Raw genomic sequence first — 12,391 nt, 5'->3', positions numbered from 1 at the left:
GTCAGATTGAAACAGTGATTTTTACCACTTAGTAACAATAATTGAATTAAAGACCTTATTTAGACAACAATTCACGTGGTCTGTTATCAGCCAGAACAAAAATAAAACAGTAATTTTAATTTACAGATAGAGAAAATCCGAGACGCAGCTAACAACAGCCAATTTGATGTCAATAATATATAGAATTCAAGGTTTTATGTTATTTAGTTTATTTATACTCAACATGTATGATCTAAATAATTAAATAAATAAACTTTGAACTTGAAAAAAAAAGTTCGAATCCCAGTGGACCTGATAGAAATTTTTACACACAAAGTGTGAGGTCTTGCGGTCCTGAGATTCGTTTCATCGTCGATGATCCCAAAGTTAACAGGCAATTAACAATTTTCCGATTTTTTATTCAACAAATCAATTGCAAAAAAAATAAAAAATAAAAATATACATATGTAGAAAATTTAAAAAACTATAGCTGCAGTTTTTCCAAACACTTTTTTTTATTTAATTTGTTTAAAAAAAAAAATTCAAAAATTATTAGACGTCGGCTTTGAATACTATTCATCGCCGACCTTTGAATTTGTTCTGGTTTAAAAAGTGAACTTGATTTGAATTTGAATTCGACTTAGTTGACCGGATATAGGATTGCCTGAGGCTTAATATATATATATATTAGGTAAGAGACCCAGTACCCGATGACTCATATATTTGTATATCTGTATTTACTGTATTTTACTAAATATATATATACAAATACATGGAGTGATCGGGTACTAGTTCCCTGATCGAGTACTAGGTCTTTTATCTTACACCTAAAAAAAAAAAAAAAATTATCACTATTCAAATAATTAGATACTTATTAATAATTATAATCATGTACATTATTAGCATATAAATTTCTCTTTATTAATGTATAATAATTAATCTCCTAGCTGGGAGTTTAATACAATTTTTTATTTCTTCTTTAACTTTTCGTCTTTATTCTTTTTCTTTTCTTCTAGCGTTCTGCATAAATGAATAATAAGTAATTATGACAGTTAATAATTTTTTTTTCTTTCCTTCTGTCTTTCATAATTTTTTTTTTTTTTTAATTTTTTTTTTCAATATATAAAATACAAGTGATAGAGTTATCGTTGTCACTGCAGTACAACATCGTCGCAGTACAAAAGAGGCGTTTTTATGATGATAATTAATGATGCAGATATAGATGGAGATGCTGATGTTGATGATGTGATGCAAAATACTCAGTATATTAATATTATAAAATGAAAAATTAATATTGTTTAACATTAGCTATGTTTACTGAGATGAGGATCAGAAGTTGAATTGGTTACAAGCTGAATCGGAGTAGGCAGAGAATGAGGATGAAGCGGTGTCGGGTTTGTTGATGCACCACGTCGTGGATTTGTATTACGTAGACTGTGAATATATGACCGTTGGACGGGTTTGTGTTGTGCCAATTGTATCAATGCGTCAGATATTGTAAACCATTTTCTTTTCCGTCCAATGTTACGTGAGTCTTCCCATTCTGGTAATTCTTCAGTGACTCGCATCACCCAGACTTGAGTACGGTGTTTATGCTCAATGTTCTAAAATAAAAACAAAGCAAAATTTTATTTAAATTACTTGAATCTTGGCAAACAATATCTTTTAAATTACAATAAAAAACATTGGCATCAAACATTTCTAAAGATAAATTCTTCGAAACTTAATACAAAATGTTTCAAGTAATTAAAAATAAAAAGATAATGCTCTAGACTTAAATAATAAAATAATTTTTTAACTACTTTATGAACCTCAAAGACACCAAGACATCGTCCTAGATGTCCGAGGACACCAGCTTCTTCTCGCACTTCGCGGAGAGCTGTCACAGCTGGATCTTCATCAGGCTCGACACCACCTCCAGGTACTATCCAACTATCGGGTCTTCTGCTTGATGTCACCAGCAGCACCTGACAATGAAAAAAAAATAAAATAATTAGCAATTTAATTGTCTAGATAAACAAAGTATTTAAACATATGTCTAAATTTAGAAGCATCAACAACAATGAGTGTTGATTGACTTGATTATTTATATAGATGTGCATAACTGGTTGAGCAATAAAATGATATATGGACAGACATATATTTATGATAATAATAATAATGACGATAATAACAATAAGGTGAAAAAAAAATAATAAAAAAGATGCTAGTGGGCAGTGCCCTCTAGAAGACTTACCTCATCCTCGAGGTCGCTCTTGACGCAAATGCACGCTGCTCTACGTCTGTAGCCCTCAGAATCATAAATACGAGTAGAATTGGGCTTTTCTTTAACCATTATAAATTAATAAAACAAAACTAATATAAAAATTATAAGTTTAAATTAATAAATGTCGTAATTATTTGTCAAACGGCCAGATTGGCCATCCTATCATGCCACATTATCCTAAGGATGTTTCGAGCCGACATTATCGACCTGTTTTTTTTTCTTTTTTCAATTACACTTTTATAATTGTTTTAGGTTTATAATAATTTGCCAGAGTTCGGTTTCTGTTTAATTTAAATTTTTAAATAATCCACTAAGTTTTATACAATTATTAGCACTGATAAATGAGATAACACTCTTTGAGACACAGTATTGTACAATTTGATCGAATATAACCTTAAAAGTTTCAAAGTCACCATTCAAGATGAAAAACAGCGACACCAGAGCTTTTTATGTTACCACTAAATGCGCATGTGTGACTATTAATTTTAATTAATGTCACGTTATAATAATATAGTTATTGCGACCTCTATTTAAACCCGCGTTATTTAAAACTAGTATTTTGTTGGGCTAATTGTGAACAGAAGTGATAACTTGCTGTGATATTTTTATTATATATTTAATTAATAGCCAGTAGGTCTGAAAAAGAAACTTTAGGGTGTTTTAAAAATTAATGTTTTCGCGGTTATTTTTATTGTTTTAAATTTGATCATTTTTGGAGTATTACTGCTGCTAATGTTTTGGGAATGATACTGAAAGTAGCAGACATCAGACAATTTTTTTATTTTTATAAGCAAGATACTGGAGAGCAAAACAAAGTTTTTTGAAAATGCGAAAAAATATTTTTCAAGTTATTGACGCGATTTTTTAAATGTTTTCTATGAGTATTTTACTTTTTTAATTACAAGAAATAATTTTTCAATGAGTGTGAATGTAGCTGACAATTGTAAATTTTAAAAATTTGGAAATAAGTGAATTAAATGTAAATCGAATACAATTAAAAAATGCGAATTTATAGAATTTGAAAATCAGTATGTGCATTTTTTTTTAATTTTTATATTTTTAATTGTTTAATTCGTTTATTCGTAATTTAAAATTTGTCTCATATCTATTATTTTCACGCTCATAATTTTTTATGATCTTGAAGTTAGCAGACAATCAACAATTTGAGAATTATTTTTCAACAAATCAATTGCAAAAAAAAAAATCTAAAAATATGCATATGTAGAAAATTAAAAAAGCTACAGGTACAATTTTTCAAATTTTTTTTTTAAATATTTTATTTGTTTATTTAAAAGAAAAAATTTTTTTCAAGTCTTCTACTTTCAGTATCATTTTTGAGAATGTAATAATTTATTATTTGAAATAATTCTTAATAATTATTTTATAATAAAAAAAACGATAACTATGAATTCATATATATATATATGACTGCCAAAGCTAGACATCAATAAATGGCTTTTTATTAAATTGAACTTTTGAATTTAATTTAAAATTTCAATACTTTCGCAGAATATTACTTTTGAAATTTCTCAAATTCTCATTTTGAATTTTGAAAATGCGATTACATGAAGTTTAAATTAAACATCTTATAATTTTTTTTATTGTAAAAAATTTTAAATTGTCAACTTGAAGTTCTTTACTGTCATCAATTTTTGAATTTCATTATAATAAAAGTTTTTGAAACATTTTTTTTCCGACATCAAATTAACTTTCGTTTTTAAATAAATAATTTAATTGTTAATAATAAGATTACTATCAATAATAAATTTTGATTTGAACAACTATCGATAAGCAAGAAAATACTTTTCAACGTTGATATAAAAATCTCTAAAATCTCTAATTTTTCTTTCGAGTTATAAATCCTTTGTTTCAAAACAAAACCAGCAACTGAAGGTTATAAATTTCATAAATCTGATAAACTTATTTGTCATTCTTATGGTGAACAATAACAATAGATGTAGTGTGTAGATGATTAGATTGAATATCAAGTTTTTTTTATTGAAGTTTATTTAAACGTCAAAGTAATGATGACTACAAACAAGTCAATTTTATCGTACTGCTGTTTATTTATTTTTATATTAATTAATCCAATAGAAAGTGCATTTTATCGTCCTCTTGTAATTATCCATGGAGTCCTTACTGGAAGTGAGAGTATGGAGCAAATCAGTGCTCGTATTCAAGAGGTAATTTAAATAATTTTATTTAAATCTCCATCACTACAGTATGTATATTTGTAATAATTTACGTATTTAAATTTAATTATTAATTACTAATGTATGTGGATACCTTTTTTTTTTTAAGTTCATTACACTAGTTTTATTATCAAATTATTTTTAGATACATCCGGGGACACAAATATTTAATACGCCACGTTATGCAGGATGGAGTAGTCTAGAGCCAATGTGGCATCAAGTTGAAGAAATTGGACAAGATTTAATGGCAATATCAGCAGCTTTCCCTGAAGGAATTAATTTATTAGGATATAGTCAAGGTGGATTATTAGCTAGAGCTATTCTTCAGAGGTTTCCAGATCATAATGTCAGAACTTTTATATCATTAAGTTCACCTCAAGCTGGGCAGTATGGCAGTAAGAATTTATCATTTATATTTATTTTTAATAAATTATCGATTCTATTTACAGCGAACTTGACTATTTTCTTTTAAGGCCATTTTTAGACAGTTCCCCGCACTTTTTAAAAATTTTCAATAACTTTAAGGGCCAGTTTTTCAAACCGAATTATACGTGAATCTATACATTAATAATATATATTCATACCAGCAACAATAATTTAAATTCGGATTAAAAATAAGCTAGGTTTCAAAAACTGGCCCTAAACTGTCATAAGTACATCAGAATTTTATCAATTAATTAAAAAAAATTGAAACCTCAATTGAAAAAAAGACAGCGTACAAGTATGGAATATTTTAAAAAATTACTCACAATTGACATCAATTAGTAGTTAAAAAAAATTTGGAAAATAAATTTTAAAATCTTCAAGTCAATTTTAAAATTCGAATTTTAAAATTTTGTTGGCTTAAATTTACTCAACAAATTTCATTTAACTCCAAATTGATGACAACTGTAATTTTTTAAGAATTCTATATCTCGGTGAAATTGCAACGACGTTGTCCTTTTCTTAATTAATTAATAAAATTTAAATCCGTTTATGACAGTTGAGTCATTGTATATTTTTAAAAAGTAGGAGGTATTGTCTGAGAATGTCCTTGAAGTTTTTTAAAACGTTTACTTATTTTATTAAGCATAAAATCATATTTTGATTTTTAAAAAAATAGTTCATTTGACTAATCAAAGATGAACAGATTTTTTTTAAATTTTATTATTCGAGTTAAAAAACTTGTGCAAATATTAGCATATGTAATGTTTGTGTTGAAATTTAAAATTGAAAAAAAATATTCATTTTTAAATTTAGTTTAATTTATTAAATTGTAATTAATAGTTATGGAATTTATAATTTTCAGCAAAATTTTTACATTTATTTTTCCCGGGCTTAGTTTGTGAAACAGCCTACGAATTATTTTACTCAAGAGTTGGGCAACATACAAGTGTTGGAAATTATTGGAATGATCCTTATCATCAAGTAAATAAATTACAATCATTATTATTATTCTTATTTATTGCCGGTTAATAATATTAACATTTTTCTTTTTTTTTTTTTTTTTATTTTTTTCAGAAATTGTATTTTGAATATAGTAAATTTTTACCATTAGTTAACAATGAAGAACAATCAGGAAATTCATCGGACTTTAAATTAGGACTTACGAAATTAAAAAAATTAGTTTTAATTGGCGGTCCTGACGATGGTGTAATTACACCCTGGCAAAGTAGTCAATTTGGTTATTATAAATTCAATGAAACTGTTGTCGAAATGCGGAATCGTGAAATATATCAAACTGACGCTATCGGTTTAAAGACTTTAGATAAAGCAAAGAAATTAATGACTTACACAGTTCCTGGTGTTACTCATGACCAGTGGCATAAAAATATGACACTCGTAGATTTATATATTTTACCTCATCTTGATTGATGATTCATATCAAATAATTGTAATATAAATTTATAAAAACTTTATAAATTAACAATTAATTTTATAATAATGAAGTTAGCCATGGTGCTGAAAGTAGCAGTCATTAAAAAAATTTATTTATTTAAAAGTAAATACTGGCAGGCAATAATTTTAAAAAATGCATGAGAAAAATTTTCAAAATTTTTCTGATGAAAATTAACTCGGTAATTAAAAATACTAAAATTGTGATAAATTAAAAAAAATTGCACTTACAGTTTTTGTAATTTTCTACGTATGCATATTTTTAGTTTTTTTTTTTCTTGTAAATGATTCGTCGGAAAAAAGAAATCGAAAATTGTTATTTGTTTGCTACAGGATTATTAATTATTGTTACTAGTTGATTTAATTTAATAGGCCTACAGAATCTTATAGTAAATTTTTTAACGATAAATTGTAAATAAAAAAAAAGCTGATGTGGAATTTACCAGAAAAAAACTCAGTTTTAAAAATAATCTGATTTAAAAGTACAATTATTGATAACAAATAATTTGTGAGATTAGTTAATAATTTTATTTATAAATCTCAGAAATATTTTAACAATTTTAATAACAATAAATTGAGAAAAATATATCGTAATTACTAAGTTAAGAATTTTTTAACATTTATTTTATAATATGTACAAAATAAAATAAAATTCTGTACATAAAAAAAAATAAACTTTACAATATCATTTATTTAAATTGAGTAAAAAAAATGATTCTCATATCAATTATTACTTTATAGAGTAGACACTAATACTTTCATGACAATTAAATTAACAATTGTAATTAAAACCCATTAAATAATTGACTAGCAATTAATCAAAATTCAATTACTATTAACATTAATAAAAAAATAGTTTTATTATGCGCTTATATATTTTATTCTTTGGACTGATTTATTTTTTGCATACGTTAATAATCCAAGTATTACTTACAATTATTTAATTAATTAATCAATAGCATAATTATTAATTATTATGAACAATCTATTTTTTTTATTGATAAATAAATACCGTACTAGTGTCTCTGTCTACAATTATAATTATTAAAATAAAATAAAGAATTTTTTGTTCAAATAAATTTTTTGAATCAAAAAGTTTTGACGTTAGTAAGTCGACTGATTAAATCAAATGCCCACTTGGGTTGGTCAGCAGGAACCATGTGTCCGGCATTACGTACAAGTATTTCAATTAAATTGTCTGCATGTTTAACGTAACCAGCGATTTCATCACCAACTTTCCAGACTCTGCGTTGAGCTTTTTTGTAAACCTCGGCTCCGGGCCATTGCAAGTTCATGAGATAATTTTCTGTAAGTGGGTAAGCAACAATAATGTCAAGCTGTCCGTTGTAAATAAGAACTTTGTAATGTTGAAGTAGAGCAGCAACTTTATCAGCTTCAGATCGAGTGATGTCATTCTTCAAGTGATTTTCAACTTTTGAATTTTCAACATTGAAAGAATAATTGCCAACGTGAATAGCCCGTCTTGCACTAGCACTTTGGATCCACTGGCTCATCCAATCAGATTCATTGTTGTCTTTGGTACATAAATAATTGAAGTAAAAATTAAAACCAGTCAGGTTTTGAAATAAAGTTGGTGGAGAATTTAAATCACCGTCAAGAAGTTCATTAAATATTTCAAAAGCTTCATCATATTTGCTCTGATTGATAAACGCTCGCCCTTTCTCTTCATAAGCATGGAATTTCTCTCTGCCATTGAAGTCGACTAAACCCAACTGATAAAGATAGTCGCCGTAATTTAATTGATTTATAGGATCAGTAAGACCATTACCAATAGCTAAACCTTTTAAATTTATTTTAACTTTCGATGTTGGATTTTTTTCATGAATTGTGTATGACAATGCTGGCACATATTTACCGGCATATGATTCACCAGTTACATAAAAATCATTACCCTGTAGCTCAGAGAATAATGTGAAAAATTGCACTAATGCTGAATGAAGATCTTCACCCACTTGGGTTTCATTTCTTGCATATCCTTCGTCGTGATCAGTAAAACTGAAACCCGTACCAACTGGATTGTCGATGTAAATTACATTGTGTGAAATACTCCAGCTGTATTTACGCATTTGAAGAGTTTTGTTTTTATCAACTCTAAATGGTCCATTTTCTGTAAAAAGACCGAAGAGTGAACTTGCTCCTGGACCTCCTTGGAGCCACAATACTACCGGTGCAGTTCGAGGTTTTATCTGGTTGCAAAAAATTAATTATAATTTAATAAGTATTTTTTTTTTAATTCATTCTCTCATATAAATAAATTTTAGAATAAGCTCATAAAAAATTGGATCTAATTTTACAAAATTAACTTGTCTTATATTTAGTTTTTTAAATACTGCTATGAAATATATAATTATTAGTGACTTATTATACAGTTTTAAATACACGATTATAATTAGTCTTTTTATTTTATATTTATTTATGTAAATCTGCAGGTGCAGTTGGTATAAAAGTAGATGATGGCGTGTTGTTGTGCAACGGAGAAGAAGAAGGCGAAATAAAAAATTTTGTTACAGGTGGTTCAAATGCCGCCGGTACGTTCATTATTTGATTCATTTCTAATTCTTGAACGACATTAAATATTTTAGATTTCGCAATGTTCAAGTGATAGGGGTTCAAAGACTTTAAAGTGGGCGCTAATCCAGCAAGAAACGCATCCACTGGATGAACAGATTGCTGGTTTGTTTTTTCGCTTTGTTCCAGGACGTATTTCATTAAAGTAACTGATGCCGCTTCAGAGTTATCGAATTTTAACGGATCATCAGCTTTCCGTTTTTTGCTCGACTCCGACGACAAAGATTGTTTCGGTACATCAACATAACTATCGTCATGATAACTTGGAATTGTTGGAACTTTTTCTGGTGGTGTAGACTTAGATGTCGATATCATTTGATCTTGATCATCATACTCATCATTATAGTCGTAATCATTGCTGTCAGTGTCATCAGTTTGCTCAGTATCATTTTTAATGTGAGCAATGGTATCAATATTTATTGCGACAACATTGTCTAAAATATCATCGGTGTCTCTTATTTTTATAAAAGGTATCAAAAAATCTAATTGATCTTCATATTTATATTTTTTTGATTGCGTTACTTTTTCTTCATCTTGAGCAATTCTTTTTTTTAAGGATTTACGAAAATTATCTCTGATATTATTCCAACGTGCTTTACAGGCAACAACTGCAAGTTTTTACTGTTAATAAAAAATTTTCCTAGCTGCCTGTATAAAAAAATTCGTTCCAAAAGTAGAACTTTTGTAATTTTTATAGTAAAAAAAGGTTTATCTAGGACTCTATGAGAGAATTTAAAAAAAAAAAGAACGTTTTTAAAACGTATTTTTACTACACTTTACCCTGGTTCCAAAAAAGTTCCTGTTAGAAACCAATATCCATAAGAATACAAAAACGTTCATACAAAGTTTCAAATTAGAAGTTTTTGAACTTTTTCAGAATAATGGTAAAATGTCCCGTTGCACACTTGGCTTTGTGAAATCTATAAGATAGCAATTTTGAGGCTGTTTTTTGACCTGGATAAGGCATCAAAATGTTGACAAAACAATCTGAAATTTATGTCACTAAAAAAATATCTGCGAAAAGACTTGATATAAGTAATGACAAAAAGTAAATTACAAAAAATTATAAAATAAGATGAGTGTAAATGTAGCAGATATGTGACAATTTATAAATTTTAAATGAATAAATAAATAAAGTAAAATAATGAAATTGAAAAAAAAGGCGCGTACTGATTTTTCGATTATCTAAATACATATTTTCGAAAAAAGAAATACACAAATTTGAAAAATTGCCACTCGTCAGCTACATTTTACACTCATGAAATAAGTCATCGTCGATTTTTAAATTGAAATTACATTTTCAAAGCGGGAAAAAGATCAAATTTTATATGACTCCTACAACCAATATCTGTACGTCTTATTCATATAAAAAAACTTGGCTTCAAGACAAAATAAAATTTGTCATCCTTTAAACAGACATCTTAAGTTGTCTCTGTAATCCTTCGGTTTGTAAAAATACGTTTTGAAAAATGTTTTAAAAATGTTCTTTTTTACTCAAAATTCGCTCATATAAAATCCTAAAACTTTTTTTTTTACTATGAAAATTACAAAAATTCCACTCGAAGTTCTAATCTGTCTCAAGTTTAGAAATTCCCCATAAACTTTTTTGTAATCTTTTTCGAACGAATTTTTTTTTACGGATGACTAGATAAAATACACTTAATAATCACCTGGTTGATTTAATTTATCAGCTATTTCAGTCCATTTTTTTTCTTTATAATTTCCATTTAAATATTGCGAATGTGACATATCATAAAGCCCTCTAAAAGTCCGTACATATTTTATTAATTTCTCATCATCCATATTTTAAAAAAATCAACAATTATTTTCAAACAGACTGTCTTGGTTATTTTACAAATTAAATCAAACGCATATGTTACAATTTATAAATTTGTATCTCAGTGTTACGTCAAAAATAAGTTTTAATAATTTCACAATCAGACATTAATCTTTATTATTTTTTATTTATCATTAAATAAGTTAATTTTTAAAATACAAGCATTGATACTGATGATGATTAACACTGACACTGACATTAAAAGTATAAAATACTAAGTATTAATCAATAACTTTTTATTCACTTCAGTGCACTGTTCACGGACGACGTGAATATAACGGATACGGAACTGTACCGACATAATACAATTTCAAAATTAATTTTTTTTTTTTTTTATTACTTTTAGGAACTTAATGATTTAATTTTTAAAAAATAAGACAAAATAGTGTGATGTTGAAGTAAAAATTTAAATATCACAATTATTTTTATATTTTTTGATAAATTAATTAATCAGCCATACTAATTACTGATTTAAAGTTAATTTTAAATCCATCAAATTTTTTATGAGCTTTTAATTTTAATAATAATGAATATAAAATTTTTAAAACATGATCCTGAAGTTAAAAGACAATTAGCAATTCTGATTTTTTTTTTAACAATTTAATTAAAAAAAAAAAAAAAAACTAAAAATATGCACATGTAGAAAATTTAAAAAATTGTCAGTGCAATTTTTTGAAAAATTTTTTTTTTTTATAATTTAGTTTCTAAAAATGATTAGACGTCGGATAACTTCAGGATCACTATTAAATTTACAAAAAATAATTTGAAAATAAATTTACCTGAGCTGGGAAAAACCAGAAAAACATGTTCGAATTGTATTGTTTGTTGACTGTTAAGTATCCGGCATAGCTTCCAACATCTAGCATTTCTTTATGTTGAACAGTTGCTAATTTTCTAGCAACGTCGAATTTTTCTTTTTCAATGTAAGGAGTCAAAAATAATGGTTGCCCTGCATCTTCACCATCTTTGAGAGGATAACTTTTTAATTTTGGATAAACGTTTGTAAACCCCTGAGTATTACTAAAATAATTTATACTGATAAATAGTACTACAATTAAACTATTGAATATTTTATGATAAGCCATGATAAGTATTTTTGATAAAAGTTTTTTTTTAAGTTAGTAAAAACAATCCGAGTATTTTTGAGTATTATTAATTATTGTGAAAAACAATTGTGTGGTATGTGATTGTGGTTTATTTAATAGTTAAAAGAAAACAATGTGATGTTGGGTTCTATTTACGTGGAATGATGAATGACAATTGAGTTTGAGAGAGATTGAGAATTGTATTATTGTATATTGTAAAAACATTTACTGCGCACAACCAGACACGCAATAGATATAGGATGGAGATATAAAAGACAAAGACACTGCTGCCAAAGCGGTTATTTTTTAAAATAGTTATTTCCGTCTTATTCATTTGTAATGTAATTATTTATTATTATTATGTCTATTTTTACTTTTGCGATAAAAATATATGATACTGAAAGTAATCAGATATTATAAAAATTTATTTCTTTTAAATAAAGAGTTAAAACAGGGGAGAGATACCCTTTTTGATCACTTTGGGGTCAGTTTTGGACATTTGAAAAATTTGAATAAAATAATTTGTAAAAAACTCAATGACATTATTAATTTTTCAAATGTATATAAG

General features: G+C 26.8%; 4 protein-coding genes across 5 annotated transcripts; 1 reads left to right on the top strand and 3 right to left on the bottom strand.

Moving 5' to 3' along the window:
• Positions 1–871: 871 nt before the first annotated feature.
• Positions 872–2,718, bottom strand: LOC103568199 (diphosphoinositol polyphosphate phosphohydrolase 1). Of its 2 annotated transcripts, none has more exons than XM_008544948.3 (3): positions 2,216–2,718; positions 1,782–1,946; positions 872–1,583 (listed from the first exon to the last, which is right to left on the bottom strand). In XM_008544948.3, the coding sequence occupies exons 1-3, from the start codon at positions 2,312–2,314 to the stop codon at positions 1,284–1,286; spliced, it is 564 nt and encodes a 187-aa protein (XP_008543170.1). In that variant the 5' UTR covers positions 2,315–2,718; the 3' UTR covers positions 872–1,283. The 2 variants fall into 2 exon arrangements, with proteins under 2 accessions (XP_008543170.1, XP_008543171.1); XM_008544949.3 differs by having other exon boundaries at positions 1,791–1,946.
• A 1,395-nt stretch (positions 2,719–4,113) lies between these two features.
• On the top strand, positions 4,114–6,973 carry LOC103568200 (lysosomal thioesterase PPT2 homolog). Its single transcript, XM_008544950.2, has 4 exons — positions 4,114–4,428; positions 4,583–4,832; positions 5,726–5,844; positions 5,938–6,973. Exons 1-4 carry the CDS (start codon positions 4,270–4,272, stop codon positions 6,289–6,291), a joined length of 882 nt encoding a protein of 293 aa, XP_008543172.1. The 5' UTR covers positions 4,114–4,269; the 3' UTR covers positions 6,292–6,973.
• Positions 6,974–7,301: 328 nt separating this feature from the next.
• On the bottom strand, positions 7,302–12,056 carry LOC103568202 (venom serine carboxypeptidase). The gene is made up of 2 exons (XM_008544952.3): positions 11,518–12,056; positions 7,302–8,519 (listed from the first exon to the last, which is right to left on the bottom strand). Exons 1-2 carry the CDS (start codon positions 11,821–11,823, stop codon positions 7,401–7,403), a joined length of 1,425 nt encoding a protein of 474 aa, XP_008543174.1. The 5' UTR covers positions 11,824–12,056; the 3' UTR covers positions 7,302–7,400.
• Positions 8,529–10,967, bottom strand: LOC103568201 (uncharacterized). The gene is made up of 2 exons (XM_008544951.2): positions 10,572–10,967; positions 8,529–9,509 (listed from the first exon to the last, which is right to left on the bottom strand). Exons 1-2 carry the CDS (start codon positions 10,702–10,704, stop codon positions 8,743–8,745), a joined length of 900 nt encoding a protein of 299 aa, XP_008543173.1. The 5' UTR covers positions 10,705–10,967; the 3' UTR covers positions 8,529–8,742.
• Positions 12,057–12,391: the final 335 nt, after the last annotated feature.

This window comes from Microplitis demolitor, chromosome 4 (assembly GCF_026212275.2).
Source record: "Microplitis demolitor isolate Queensland-Clemson2020A chromosome 4, iyMicDemo2.1a, whole genome shotgun sequence".
Taxonomy (NCBI): domain Eukaryota; kingdom Metazoa; phylum Arthropoda; class Insecta; order Hymenoptera; family Braconidae; genus Microplitis; species Microplitis demolitor.
This window is presented reverse-complemented; position numbering and strand designations above follow the sequence as displayed.